The 15,198-nt window shown below is 50.3% G+C and overlaps 1 protein-coding gene across 2 annotated transcripts in view; it reads left to right on the top strand.

The window, feature by feature from the left end:
* The window catches only part of PTGFRN (prostaglandin F2 receptor inhibitor), an 81,413-nt gene extending 67,984 nt beyond the window's left edge, over positions 1-13,429 (top strand). Inside the window, exons 7-9 of one of the 2 annotated variants that reach the window (XM_036071023.2) lie at positions 3,740-3,847; positions 8,150-8,455; positions 9,936-13,429. In XM_036071023.2, coding sequence (XP_035926916.2) covers positions 3,740-3,847; positions 8,150-8,455; positions 9,936-10,102 — 581 coding nt within the window. In that variant the 3' untranslated portion in view covers positions 10,103-13,429. Of the gene's footprint in view, positions 1-3,205; positions 3,473-3,739; positions 3,848-8,149; positions 8,456-9,935 lie in introns of those variants that run through there. The other variant, XM_078072564.1, reaches the window with a different exon arrangement.
* The last annotated feature ends 1,769 nt before the right edge of the window (positions 13,430-15,198 follow it).

Genomic DNA, 15,198 nt, shown 5'->3' with positions numbered 1-15,198 from the left:
TGGCTCAGGTCATGATCCCAGGTCCTGGGATCGAGCCCCGCATCGGGATCCCTGCCCCGCGGGAAGCCTGCTTCTCCCTCTCCCACTCCCCCTGCTTGTGTTCCTGCTCTCGCTATCTCTCTCTCTCTGTCAAAAAAAAAAAAAAAAAATCATTGTAACTGTGGGTTTTTGTTGTTTTGGGTTTTTTTTTTAATAGATGCCCTTTATTGAGTTGGGGAAGTTTCCCTTCATTACTGGTTTGTTGAGTGTTTTTGCCATGAAGAGATGTTGGATGTTGTCAAATGCTTTATCTGTGTCTATTGAGAGTTAGATGATTATGTGGTTTTTGTCTTTTGTGTATCTGTTTTATTCTATGTAGGAGTTATTCCATCTTGTTTTACATTTGTTATTTGGTGTTTCTCTAGAATTGTTATGGGAAATAGGGGAGACATAAAATCTTTTGTATTTCTGGATGAGGAATGGGTATTGAATCTCTTTCTCAATTCTTTACATCTCTGCATAACAGATAAAATGACTGTAGCTTCCAGGTTGAATGAACTGGCTGAGATTTTTATTTTATTTAGTCCACGGAGTTGTCATGTCCAGTTCATGGTTTAATTAGGAGAAGTTGCCATCTGATCCGCCCAGCACAGTGCCCTCGCCCTGAATGGCTCCCAGCAAATACTGACTAGATACTGAAGAGTCTTCACTTCCTAAAAATCAACAGCAACACCATAAGATACACATAACAAAGAGGTCCTTCTTGGTGTCCACCTTTCTATCCCCAGGTTCTGGGGTGCTTGCCTCTTGGTATGAGGACCATGTTTCCCAAGGGGTGCTGCTGAGTCATGAATTTCACTGACCCAAAGTGTCGGGGAAAATACGGATTAAATGTTGTGGTGTTCAAGATGTTGGCCTTTAAAAAAGGATAATAATAAAGTTTTTCTCCTTAATAGAAAAAACTTGAAAATACGGTAAAGTAGAAAGAAGGAAAAGAATTAGCCATAACCTACCGACACTGTTAATTTGTGTTGTTTGTCTTCCTAGAAATCGTCCCTTGCATGTTTTCTTCATGGCTGTGAGATCAGGCTGTATGTGCAGTTTTGTGATCTGCTTTCCCCCCTTTAACCTTCTAAGATAAGCAGTTTTCACGTTAAAACAAATTCTAGGTAAATAACAACTTTAATGACTACACTTCCCAGAATTTAGTCATTTTACCCTATTGATGGACACGCAGATGGTCTGCAGTTTTGGCTTTCACAAGAATACTGCTATTTACAGCCCTTTTTAGGGGCTGGAGTTAGAACATGGTTCTGTCAATGTTTGTATTTAAGAGCTGAGTGTGGTCCATGTACTCTCCGCAGACTAGGAATCAGGGGACATCTAGTGACTCTGGTTCACTTAAATTCTCCGTGCCGTAGTCTGTCATCCATGAAGTTAACCAGACAAATTCCCTCGCGAAAACAGCATTATCACAGAAATTGACCATAATAAAAGTATTTCCAAGCCTGGGATAATGACCCACATTAACAGTGAGTTGTTCATTCGAAGGAAATCCACTGCTGTGAATATTTTACAATGAAGGCCTTCTCCCTGGCCCATGTCCGCGTGGTGAGCCATAGCACAAATGCTCTGTTGTTCCCACAGCCATAGCCACTAGGGGAAATGAGAACCATAACTTGTGACCTAGAAGGCATTTGGGGTTTTCTTTGGAAATATAAAGAAAAGAAAGTGAAATGTGTCCAAATTGGTAAGTCTTACTGTGTGGTTTCAAATTTAGGAACCTAAATCCATTATGAGGTCTTTATGTTTTATCATTTTGTGGTTTCTTAGAAGGGGCTTCGGACACTTGAAGAAAACCCCTTGGTGTAGCTCTGTTTACCATGAAATTTCTAGTCAGAGAAAACAACGTGGTCTTCACTGCTTACCTGGGTTGCTACTAACCTGTACTCCCAGGGGGCCGTTGTGGTATGAAGTGCTCTGCGGTCATGAACACGGGGCCAGGTCAGAGCCACTGGCTCAATCCTGTCCTGCCTCGCTCCAATAAGCAGAGCAAATCCAGGGTGGTCGGGACCTGTGGGAACTGTGGCTGGGAGAGAGGTTGATTGAAGGGCAGGCTACCCGCAAGTAGGTCAGGTTTCCTCATCTTCTCTGCTTTCCTCCCTTTCCTGATGCCCCGTGACCACCATTCTGTTACGTTCTCCCCTGCACCCAGAGTTGATGCCCTCCTGCTGCTCTGGTTAATCTGAACTCTCACCGCAACCTGCTCAGGGCTGCCCCACCTCCCTGGGTTGCCATCTCCTCCACCCGCCCTTCACCTTTCTCCCAACAGAACACCGGCTGCTCCGGTTCTCGGTTTGAGGAAAGCAGTCTGATGAGTTCATCTTCGCACTCATGGTGAAGTGAAGATATAGCCTTTTTAGCTCTTTGCCTTATCGGTTCTCGTGACTTGCCTCATTGGTTTGCGTGACCTTTACACACTTTCTCAGTCATTTTTTTTTGTATGTTAAAGTACTTTTTCCTATTTGGTGATCTGATTTAAAATGTAGTAGCACTTGTATTCTTAGCTTGTAATGAGTTTCAGAATCAGTGTCCAGGGCCATCTCTTTTTGCTTCCCAGGAAACCCAGGGGAAATCCCATGGCACTGGTATTCAGGAACCTTCTTCAGGCTTGCCTGTTCTTATTAGGATAAGGTAAATATCGGGCTCTTAGGATCAGGTTGACTTAAAGCTGTGCAATGCTGTCACCTGAAACTGAGGAGTAAAGGTTTTAAAAAGAAAAAAAAAAAAAGAATGTAGTACGTAGCCCCTCTCTCTAAGAAGCGACTAGGAGCCAGATTCTTTCCATGCAAGGCATACTTTTTTTTTTAATTTAATAAGTCCCTTATTTATGCCTAGTCATCAAATAGCATAATAATAATTCTACCTACAGTCAAATGCACCCAGTTGACTCTATGATAAATATTACTCTAACACTAAATTCTACGTGTTCAATCTTTATACTTCATAGTTTGTTGCTCATTTTTATGCTCACAACTCAAAAAGTGGGAGCATCTCTGCCTTGCACAGTTAGTTCATTTTGGGTAGACACGTCTTTTGGCCTCTGGAAGAAGGAAAGAGTCTTTTTTAAAGCAAATTGAATATCAAGGGGGTGTTCTCAGGAAGGGGTGCGGGTCTGGGTAGTGTTCTGAAGCGATGCCCGTGCTGCCTCAATTTCTCCTGACAGATTGGAGCCGTACCTCTGGTGCTCCCACTGTCCCCTACAGAGTGTCGTCATGGTTGACATGTCTGGCTGCTGACTGCATTTCAGCCTCCTAATGGCAGAGCCCCTGTCCCCAGCACAGCGAGGCCGCCCACTCCATCGGGGCCAGAAGTGTCGCCGATTCAGTCCCGTGCCCTCTGCTCTCCTGCCACCTCGGCCTGGAAGGGAACCACGCAGAACCAGAAGCGGCACCCGGGTAGCAGGTGGGGGTGGCCTTCCAAGGGGACCGTGGTTGTCATCAGAGAAGGGGTAAAGGAAAAGCCAGAAGCAAAGGTCATTCTGTAGGAAGAGTTCTGTTGTGGTTGTAATTCAGATGATGCTCGTTTGGCTGTGCGTGGTGCACGTGTCTCTCTGAAGAGAAAGGAAAGCAGCCTGAGAACACCACCTCGCCCACTTCCAAGGAAGGTGGGCCGCACATAGATGCCCATGAGAGCGTTGGGAGTGGAATTGAAACAAAAGCGTGAGCGGGAATAATGAGGTGCTGTCACTCTTCCCCAGGGCCTCTATTTAACGCCTCCGTGCATTCGGACACACCATCGGTCACCCGGGGAGATCTGATCAGATTGTTTTGCATCATCACTGTTGAAGGAGCAGCACTGGACCCAGGTATTTCTCTCTGTCCTCTCTCCTTGCCCTTGTCACTTTCTGTAAATGCCCCCTCGTGTCATCCCCACTGTGTGACACAGACGTGGAGGTCAGGGATTGGACTGTCTAAATCCCCAAACTGCCTCGCTCTGTACTTGGTACTCAGTAGGTGTTTAATAAATTGTTGATGGACGCATCTGTCTGTTAGATGATTTGGAAACCCATCCAGACACTGGAATCTGAGTTGTCAAGGCGGTCAGTGGGCCTCTTCCAGGGCTGATTCAAGCTCAAGCTGCTTTGAAACCTACCAGTAGAGTCTAGCTCCTTTACTTTATCTTTCATTGCATTGATTCATTCAGATATTTATTGAGCTTCTTCTAGTAACAGGTACTGGGAATAGAGGAGGGACCAAAGGCTCCACATCATGGAGCTTGCAATCTGGTTAAGGAGACAGACAACAAAGCAATCCTCATGTAATATAATATCAGATGGTGTTAACTCTATGGTGAAGGACAGAGCAGAGTAAATGAGTAGCAAGGACCACGTGGTGTTATTGTAGTTTAAATTCTTGGGAAATCTTTGTAAATCTTTTCTTTGCAAAAATTATTAGCATTTGCCAACGGGCCTAAGAGCTTTGGGACGTCAATCTTAACACCTTTTCTTCAGTGACCAGTTGGTGTCCCTGCCTCACTCGTAGACCCCCGGGGTTTGAAAGAACATTAAAGGCACATAAGGTGTCTGCTGCTGAGCAGGACGGTACCCTCCACTGCCTTCTCCCAAAGAGACTGCAGAGAGCCTGCTTCACTGCATGGTAACAGTCACCTCTAGCTTCTGTAATTACCCTGGAGGAACAGAGAGCTGCGCTATCTCCCACACGCTTTGTCCTTGAGCATCTTTGTGCCGCCCACCCCACCACAGGCGGAGCCCAGGCCTCTCACCGATCGGCGCCTTGAAAAGGCCAAAGTGTACAAGGCTCTCAACGTTCTGTGCAGAGACCACTGGGCGTGTGGCCCTGGGGTGGAAACTGGAAGCGGGTTTTCATTCTGTAGTAAGGGCAGGTTGTAAGCAAAGGGAGGATGGCCTGCAGTGAACGAGAGTGGACAGCATGAGCAGGGGACTGGGCAGAGCTGGCCTCGAGGAGCAGTGGCCTGGGTGGCCACCAGCTGAGATCTAGCTCCTTCGGGACCGCCGGTCAAAGGTGCAGGTGGTCACCAGCTCCGGGTCGGCAGTTACTCCGGTAGGAAGTCTTTTTGGCCTCGTGGGCCAGATGGTCTCCGCAGCAACTGCTCAGCCCTGTTGCGCTTGGTGTGAAAGTAGCCGTAGACAGCATGTAAGCAAATGGGCTTGACTGTGTTCCAGTGAAGCTTTATTGACAAAACACAGGTGGTGGGCTGGATTAGGCTACCGACCTCTGGACGAGCTGATGGATACCAAATTGGCTCTCTCAGGGAGCCTGAACATGGCTGGGCTGCAGAGGTAGGAAAAAGAAGGTAGAAGAAAAGGAAAAGGAATCCATCCAAGCCACCGGTTGGTGAGCTGTGTTCTCGGGGGCACAGGGTAGGGAGCCCAGGTCTTGAGGAAGCTGAGGTGCAGAGGATTGGGGACAGAGAGTGGGGTTCAGAAGTGAAAATGAAAGTGAAAGTTGAAGAGGCTGCCAGGACACGGGGGAGGGAATCCCGTTCAGAAGTAGGTACCATGTTTACCCTCGAAGCTCATGGATGATATATACCAAAATAAATCATTTAGATGTTCTTTCTCAGTAAATTAATGGGTCACCAGTTGTGCCCTTAATATAAAAGTCTTTTCCTCCAGGGTAATTACAGAAGCTATAGGTGGCTGTTACCATGCAGATCACAGTTTTCCAGAACTTCGCACTCTTGGACTGTGTGGGTAGAAGATTCTGAATAATTAAGCACACTGTAATTTAGTTTTTCCTCACGCACCCGATGGGCTGTGAAGGAATTTTCTTTTGGAAAGGACACACCGTGTAAGTGGGCCTAGCGCCAAGGTGCTCCGGTGCGGAGAGGGGGAGGGACAGGGCAGATCACTGCCCTTGAGAGGCAGTGTCTTAGGTCAGGTTCTCTAGAAGCAAAGCCTGAGATGAGCGTGCAAGTGATTGAGGATGTGCTCCCAGGGAGCAAGGGAGTCAAGACAGAGCAGGGAAAGAAGCCAGGCAAAGATGTAGATTCAGAACAAGTCTGACTCCCCCCCCGCCCCAGGGAGCTCTGGAGCATGGTGGTCCCACAGGGTACGGCCTCTGTGAGCTAAGGCGCTAGGCTTTTAGCTCTCCGCCATTCCTCAGTCACTGTCCACAGGCCGAATGCTTGGGGAGCAAGGGTGTTTCTTAACCTCCGGGAGGTGGCTTACATCAGCTGAAGCCAGTCCTCCGGAAGAGGGTATGGGTGTGAGAATGTTAGGGGCACCAAGGGCCTCTGCTGCCGGCGGTAAGGCCCTCCCTGTTGGCAGCATCTGTTCGTAGACTGTGTATGTTGCAGTGTAGAGATAAGGATGTTCACGGCGGGCAGGCAGTGAGTGCTTACTATGTACCAGGCAGGTGCACTTATAAGCATTTCGCAGAGATGACTCACTTAACCATGGGCGAAGTTGTAATGTTCCTTCTACAGCTGAGGAACCTAAGTCACAGAGAGTTAAGTCACTCGTCCAGGCCACATGGCCAGCAAGTACTGGTGCTGGGAGTCTGGCGCGGTAGCCTGGAGCTCCATGAGGCATGGCAGGACTGGGGCTAGAATCTGCACCCAAGTAACGGGGACACAGTCGTGACTTCTTGCCTTCAGGATCCACCCAGCCCCTGCAGATGACGGCAGCACAGCGTGAGGGCGTGAGGGCGTTGACAGCACTCCCCCTGCCCCCAGGGAGGTGGTCTTCTCGGGACGAGATGACCCCTAACACTGGCAACAATCAGATTTTCTGCCCAAGTGCCACAGTGGGCCGATGGGGTGGAAAAGAAGGTACTTTGAGCGTTGGAGTGGAGAGCAGTCATCCTGTAGATGGGATTGAGGTTTGCCCTGGCCCTTAACATGTTCAGAGTGAGCTGGAAAGGAATCATCATTTGGATAATTTTGTAGAAAGTCTTGCTTTTCGTTTTGCTTCTCTTCCTTTCCAGTATGTAAGCACCTGAATATGATTTGTGTATTCATATTACAGCACTTAAGATAGTGCTTTCTGAGGTTATTAGTGTATTTTCACGAAGTGAATAAATGTTATTTTTTGTGTAACAAAAATGGTGTCGTTTAACATTTATATAGAAAGCCTTATCAGGTGAATTTAAGATAAAAGGTGTGTGTGGCCTTGCAGTCCTTCCTGGCCTGCTGAATGCACCCCGGGCCCGACACGGCTGGTGTCAGTAGGGAATGGGCCAGAAGACAAGGTCAGGGGCTTATGATGTGTGCTCCGTCTTCAACGTGCCAGAGTCTTCCTTCTCCTATGCCCATGTTCATTGGTTTGAGGCTGTTAGAACCTTAACTTTGCAAAGTGCTTCAAGATTCAGCAGCATCCTCTCCGGGACTGTTGAGCTGTGTTCCACTTTCTCAGCTGAACGTGTTTTTTCCTCTTGTCTTGAACTTAAGCACATCTGCAAGGGAAAAAACACAGTGAACAATAAAACCTAAACTGTTGGGACGCCCCGCGTGGCTCCGTCCTTTAAGCGTCTGCCTTCGGCTCAGGTCATGATCCCAAGGTTCTGGGATTGAGCCCCGCATCTGGCTCCCTGCTCCGGGGAGCCTGCTTCTCCCTCTCCCTCTGCCTGCCACTCCCCCTGCTTTTGCTCTCTCTCTCTGACAAGTAAATAAATAAAATCTAAAACAAAAAACAAAAAACAAAAAAGCCCTAAACTATTTACCACTCTAAATTGTGTACAGTTCACTTTATGTACCTTTTGTTCTTGACTGCATTAGTGTCCTCCCAGTCTTGGGCTCTTCTGCCTGACATGTCAGAGGACCCTGCTTTGGCAAACAGAGCATGCAGCGTCGCCACCTAGCAGCTTTACGTCCTGTGTTCCCTGTGGGAGACAGTGTTGGGTGCTCCTTAGGTTGGGTGGTGGTGGCGGCGTGGTTAGAGGGAGGACTCTGGAGCTACACTCCGTGGGTGAAGCCGTGTGCTGTGCTGCTCCCGGCTCTGTGACCTGGAACGAGGTATCAGGCCCCGCCACAGAGGCGGGGAGTGTGACAGGACCTCCATCGTGGGGCTGGCCTAAGACACGACGAGCCACGCTGGCCCCCAGTGACGTGACGTGTGTGTTAGCCACACGTGCGATTTCTGCCCATTGCACTGACCCAGGGTTTCGGCTTGGTCTGTCACCCGCAGACGACATGGCCTTTGACGTGTCCTGGTTTGCGGTGCACTCCTTCGGTCTGGACAAGGCTCCTGTCCTCCTGTCTTCCCTGGACCGGAAGGGGATTGTGACCACGGCCGAGAGGGACCAGAAGAGTGAGCTCAGCCTGGAGCGTGTGAGCGTGCTGGAATTCTTGCTGCAAGTCCATGGCTCCGAGGACCAGGACTTTGGCAACTACTACTGCTCTGTGACTCCGTGGGTCAAGTCCCCGACGGGTTCCTGGCAGAAGGAGGCCGAGATCTACTCCAAGCCCATCTTTGTAACTGTGAAGATGGATGGTAAGACCGACACGTGGTGAAGTCTCTGTGCTGCGCCGCAGCTGACGGGCTCAGGTGGCCACTGTTTGAGACTGTGCTCTCTCCAGACCTGGCCAGGGCCTGCAGCTGTTTCCCCAGGTGTGGTACTGTGCGTCGGAGGCACCACTGGGAAACGATTTTTAAGACTTCCTGGAGAGATTTCTGCTGCTTTCTGTAAATTCCGTGCAAACCCACTTTCCTTGTCATAGGGTTGGCACGGACTCTGCCGGGCAGAGGCAGAGAACCTCATCGAGAGAGTGGGTTCAGGTCCCCAGCGGAGGCAGTGAGTGGGTTCCTGCCACTCCTGCCCTGCTCCTGGTTTTGCTTCTTGGAAAAGGGAGGCTCTACCTGGTTTTGTTAGCATAGAGGGGGTTCTCTCCGGAACCCTGAGATGGGAAGGGGGCTCCCTGCTTCGTTAGCCCACACTGCAGCCAGAGTCATTCTAACTAGGTGGTCAGAAGGCCCCCTTCCCACCCCTCTGCTCCCCAAGCATCCCAGAGTGGGGGCACTTGGTCCTTGGCTAGTGAGAAACCCATCTTCTCTGCAAAAAGCTTCAGACTAAATGTTAACGGGGAAATTCCATGGAGAGCATTAAAGCCCCAGCACCTCCGAGGGTTAGGAGGGGCCTTGGAGTATGTTTCCCTGATGGGATGTCAGTTTGGGGGAGACTGGAATTGGAACCCCAGCTTGTCCACAGATGACTTAGCCTTTGTGGTCCTTGATTTCCTCTCTCCTACAATGGGGTACCCGTCTTTTCATCGGGCTGCTCTGAAAGGTGAGCCACGTGAAATGGCAGGCAGCAGCCCGCATGCCAGCATCCGCCCAAGGAGTGCTGGTGCTTCTGGGCAAAGAGACTCGGGATTTGAATGTGTGCGATCTGTACGGTGTTTGTGCATTCCTGAAACTTCATCATTTACACCCTATTTGCATCTTAGAAATTCCTTGCTTGAAGTAGCTCCATATGAAAACCCAGATTTCCCGAACAAGGGAGCGATTATTCACTTTGCTAGGTAATTTACTATAGTGTTACTTAAAATAGCTCCCCGAGTACACTTCAGTTATTTGATGCATAGAATTGATTTATGAACCGTTTTTTTAAGGATGCATCTGCTGCTGAATGCACGGTGCCCTTATCCTGACTTTTAAAAATCCATCTCCTGCCAAAACCCTAAAAAGCAAGTTGACATTCAAAGACATCAAATGAATTCTTTTTCCTGTTTTTTTCTGTTTCTCCCCCACAGAACTGGGTGGGGTGTGATCTGCTCACTTTGTGCACAAATAAGAGTGCTCGTGTCTCGAGAGCACTGTGCTAGATGCTGGATACAGCTTGAGCCCTCTGGGGCGGGGGTGGAAGGGGCTTACCTCTCCTGGGGAGGGAAGGGGAGGCCAGGCCAGGCGGTGGGCTTCCCGTGGCCGCCTCCTGCACCACTAACCCGGCATCCCTTTGTTCCCTTCCTCCCAGTGCTGAACGCCTTCAAGTACCCGCTGCTGATCGGCGTGGGCCTGTCCACCGTCATCGGGCTCCTGTCCTGCCTCATCGGCTACTGCAGCTCGCACTGGTGCTGCAAGAAGGAGGTCCAGGAGACAAGGCGTGAGCGCCGCCGGCTCATGTCCATGGAGATGGACTAGGGCCCCGCCAGGGAGCGGCCACCGGGGCGGTGCAGGAGCGATTTGGGCGGGAAGAGGACAGCGAGCTTTTCACACGCAGTGTGTGACACTAAAAACCAGTCCTCTCTCATCTCAGGTGGGACCTGGCGCGCTCTCTTCTCTGCATGTCCAGTCCTGAGCGCGGACACGTTTACCAGCACACGGCTCTCCTTCCCACGGCACTTTCTGGTAGAACAATCGCGTGTGTGTGTTCCCAGCTGCGGCTTTTTAATGGTTACCCCTTCGTCTAATTTTTTTTTCTCCTGCCGGTTTATAGATCTCTGACCTATGTGTGTTCATATGTTTGGTTTCGAGGGGTTGCGGGGAGGAAGGACGATGGCTCTCAGAGTTCTTGGTCTCGGGGGGTGGGGGGGAGGACAGAGCTGCCCGCCGGGGCCAGCTTCTGCGTGGGGGGCCCGTGTGAGGAGAGCTGCCAATGCAGCCCTCTGCCCCGCCCCGACCTGTGCCGAAGGCTAACTGGTGGCTTTTACCGCCCTACCCACCCCGGATTTTCAGGGGTTTAGACGACATTTGAAATCTAAACTTGCAGTATGTAACTTCTTACTGAGCCCAAATGCTTTTCTTTTTTTCCTTTTTTTTTTTTTTAATGCTTCTCTGCCCCCTTTCCATTTCTTTTGTATTTGCTTTTATGTGAGCGTGCTGACATGGCCCTGGAATCTAGAATTTGGCTCTCCACCAAGCACCTTATCTTGCCACCTTAGCCTTAAGAATGAATATGAATATGAAGAAAAATACACAGCCACCTCTGTCCAGAGCAGTACGAAGGTCCTCAAGGAAGAGGAGGATGGGGACAAGGGGAGGAGGAGGCACTCACTGCAGTGGTTCCGAGGCCACCGTGCCTCGGGGGGCCCCAGGGAGAGTGGAAGAGGGCCCTGGGAGTTAGATGCCCGCGGCTCGTGCCGGGGCTGTGTCCAGAGGAGGGGGCCACCGCCGCCCCCCTCCTGCCCTTTGTGGGTGGCAAAGGCCTTGGCCACCAAGGGACTGCCAGTGGCACCCACGGATGCCCCGCGTCCTTCACGGGCTGCTTGGGCTCCTTCACGTGAAGGTGTGTTGCTGCTTGCAAGACTGCCTGACTTGACAGAATCAGAAATTGCCTGGAAGAAAACCATGCATTTTCCATGACCTTTTCAGTCCTTCAAGTCTTTGTAAGATCCCCTGCAGGGGGTTAGCGAGAAAGGGTATGCTTTGTGATATGTTTGCTTTCCTGTTAGGCACACGGAGGAAACCAGCAATTTACTGCCGTGTGAACAGCCTACAAAGTAGATCTGAGAGCAATCCGTTTTGCCCGATTGCTCGTACCCGGAGTAGGACACGGACCAAAAGAGATCCTCTGCTCCCTGAGGCGTCTGCCCCTGCACAGGACTGGCCTTTCGGAAGCGTCCCAGTGGGGTTTTCTGAGGCTCACTGGTGACTCATGCCCTGCATTGCAATCCTCTGTGCTTTTATCCTGGCTCTGACGAATCTAACACTGCTCTGTCTTCCGAAGGGAAAAAAGATTCGTTTGTTTTGAGCAATAAAGTCATACAAAATGATGGCCATTCATGTGCGGCTCTTTGTCACAATGGGCCGGACGAGCCACACTCCCCCTCGGCTCACCATCGTCCCCTCCACTTCCCTCACTGTGCTGCCGACAGTCCGTTCTGCCCTTGTCACCGAGTCTCCTCTCCCGCTCCCCGGGGAAGGGGGTACAGACTGCCACCCAGCTTCCCCTTTTTGTTCTACCCACCCAGGGGACCCCTCGTGGGAGACACCATGCTAACGGTAGAAGCACAGATGAGTTCCCGGCCCAGCGTCTGCCCCACCGGAGCACGGGCGACCGGAGGAAGAGGGGGAGGCCTTGATAGCTCTAGATTCGGGTCTTTTCTACCTATCGTTTCTGGACCCTGCGATTTCAGAGGAGGTGGGTCACAGGTGATTGTAGATAGGGAATTAAAGAGAGACCACATATTCACAGGTGCTATTAGTGAATCAGTGCCCTTCAAGCCTACACGGTTATCGCTCCTAAAAGAAGATTCAGGATTGTTGTAGTGCAGGCCCTTCTTGGTAGAGGAAAGGATACTTAGCTGTACATGTGACCAGGTGGCCCCAGGTCGATGTGAGACCAGGGAGGGGTCACAGCAAACACTCGGCAGGAGAAGTAACATGTGCTCACGCTGTACCTTCTCCTTTCGAACTCCGTTGTAGCTCAAGGCTGGGGGTGTTCAGGCATTGACCCCAACCCCACCCTCTGATCATTGGGCCCTACTGCAAGTCGCCTAGAGGGGCTGGTCCAGAGGAGGAAGAAATCCCAGGGTCTTGTCCCAGGGACCACATTCCTTCCAGAGAGAAACTGGCCTGGAATGTGTGTCCCTTTAAAAGTGTGAGATACACTCTTTAGCTGTACCAAATAGGGCTCCCCACACAGTGCTCTTCTGGAAGGGGTTCCTGCCGGAAGCACTCATATGAATGGAAGAAGAACCTAGATGAAATTGCACTTCTTAACAAAAAGAAACTTTATCAAAAGTTTGGGTTTTTTTCTAATCACAAAAATATCCCCAGAAAGAGCCTGAGCTATGTTCAGATAGAAGCCTCGAAATTACTTTAAATTGTTTACTTTATAATGTTTACATACACTTTTCACTTTTTAAAAAAAAAAAAGAAAAAAAATGCAAACTGACTTTTTAACAACTTTTCAGATTTTTTCATGGGACGGTGGAACTCTGACTCACCAACTGGATTTAAACCTTAATTTAGACATTTATTTATTTGTGTGTTTTTTCCCCTCCCTACCCATGTGGCTTTCCCCCAAGATCCTGGCAAAGGACGCCCCTCCTGCCCAGACCCTTGTCTGTCTTCCCCGGCGGCTCTTGCTTCTTGTTTTGCAGACTGCCTGCAGCCATGATTTTGTCACTGACTTCTGTGAGCCAAAGACTGAGCCTTTTTGGCAGGAATAATAAGCAATACTACACAACTTGCTACTTTCAGAAAACTTTTTTTTTTTAGCTTCACCGATGACAACAGAGGAAGAAGGGAACTAGGATTTGGGTAAGTTCTCCTCTGTTGTTTGAGCAAATTCTCAGTGATAAATATTGTGTGCAGATCACTAGGAGAAGAAAAGGTGACTTTCTGTCTGTCTTAGCGTGGCACATTAAGGATCTGCCGGATTTTACGTAGACAAAGAAAGGGTCTTGTGTATTTTTGTCCATATCCGATGTTATACGAACTAATTGTATTGTTTTATACTGTGACCACAAATATTATGCAATGCACCGTTTGTTTTTTATTTCATTAAAGGAAGTTTAATTTAAATTGAAGTTGTGTGAGGAACTTGATGTTGGTCTCCTTGCCCTTTCATCTCTGTGTGAGGGACTGTGGCTGAATTTCCAGGGCCATCTCCAGCACCTTCCAGGCTCTCTGAACGCTGTGATAGCACTAGAGGTCTTCCCTCAAGAGAAAAGAAGTGGATTTAACAGGATCCGTACTGGATCCCCGCCAGGCGGGAAGCTGAGGGCCAGGGTCCTGTTGCCTAGCAAGGTCCCCTGGTTCTTTGGTGAATTCTCATGACCTTTTGGGTCTCTCGTCATGAAAGGGGGAAGTTAGATGTTGTTCCTGTCTGTAGATGAGGAAATAAACACAAGGTTCTGTGATCATATTGTGGTGAGCACAACGGCGCTTCTGACTCATGACCCAGTCTGGAGCCAAACCGGTCCAGAAGGTGCCAGCCCCTGTGATGTAAAAACGGTGCTCCTTCCCAGGCCGCCGGCTTCCGGAGCCCGGACTGGAGAGAACACTGAGAACCCTGACTCCCTGCTGGCCTCCCGCCCCACCTCCCCTGTGGGCCCTGTGTGTGTCCTGGGCAGGGAGCATCTCTCATCGTGAGGTCTCCAGCGGCTGGGGCTGTGTCCTAGTTCCTAACCTGGCCGAGAGATTGAGAGTTCCGGACACGTAGAAGGTACACGCAGTCTGTCAATGCACAATTAGTGCTCTGCTGTGGGAAATGGCCCATCACTGCGTGTTTCTCGGTGAACTGGGAGGATGCTGCCCACGTCAGAATGGGACACAGAGCTGGGTTTTCGCGGTCCCCTTCTGATGACTGGAACTGTTCCTGCCTCGGTTTAAATTAAAAACAAATCGAAAATTTACTTACACACCTACTGTGAGCCTCGGCGTTGGGCTGATGAGCACAGGGAACTTGCCACTTAGTTAGGCGTCTGCAGGCCTGGCACGTACTGTTTGCTTGCTTAGAAACCTCTTCCTGCCTGTCTAGCTCGTACTTCTTCAGGGCCCAGGAATCCTCTTCTGCCCCTCTAGGCTAGGCAAGGGTCCCCTGACAAATGCTCTGGGAGCCTCAAAGTGGTGTGAGGGCAGGGACCATTGCCTGCCGTGCCCCCACCCCCACCCCCACCCCAGGGCCTGATTACGGCAAGAGCTAACACTGGGATTATTACAACACGCCATGGACCGGGTTCAGTGCCTCAAGTCATCCCAGGGTGGCTCCAGCAGAAGCTCTCTTAACTGCTCTCCATGTAGCTGGATCTTCCAGAGAGAAGCTACTAATCTCGGACCCACAGCCCAGTGCGTGTGGCACCCTGTTTTTTAAAATATAGGTTTTGTTATTAGGTAATTAGGGATAGCAGAACAAGAGATGACTGCCACTGAAAAGATAGTGTGTTCTCACAGATCCCAAGGGGAGGGGGCACATCATGCCACAGTCTGGGAGGCATGGGGCCATTGGGAGGCAGAGGGAGGGAGAAGCATGGGCAATAGCCTTTATTGTGGTTTTCACGGGAAGAACAGGCGAGTCAGGATCCGCAGGCTTAGGGATGATTCGTTTGGATCATTTCAGTGGGCTCTGGGGTGCAGGGGTTGTCCCTAGTTTTCTGGGACCTGGTCCTGGGGTGAGCAGGGCAGGGGATAGTGGTCCTGAGTGGGAGCACCGGGGGAGAAGGTAGCGGGGATGCGGGCTCTGGATCGGTGGCTTTGTACGTGGAAGGCGGGCTCACGGTGAATCAGTTCCTCTCTCTAGGAACTGGCTAGCTCCGGGAGGGGCAGCCCCCGGGATCAACGAGGCCCTGGAT

Source organism: Halichoerus grypus, chromosome 5 (genome assembly GCF_964656455.1).
Source record: "Halichoerus grypus chromosome 5, mHalGry1.hap1.1, whole genome shotgun sequence".
In the NCBI taxonomy this organism is placed as follows: domain Eukaryota; kingdom Metazoa; phylum Chordata; class Mammalia; order Carnivora; family Phocidae; genus Halichoerus; species Halichoerus grypus.
This window is presented reverse-complemented; position numbering and strand designations above follow the sequence as displayed.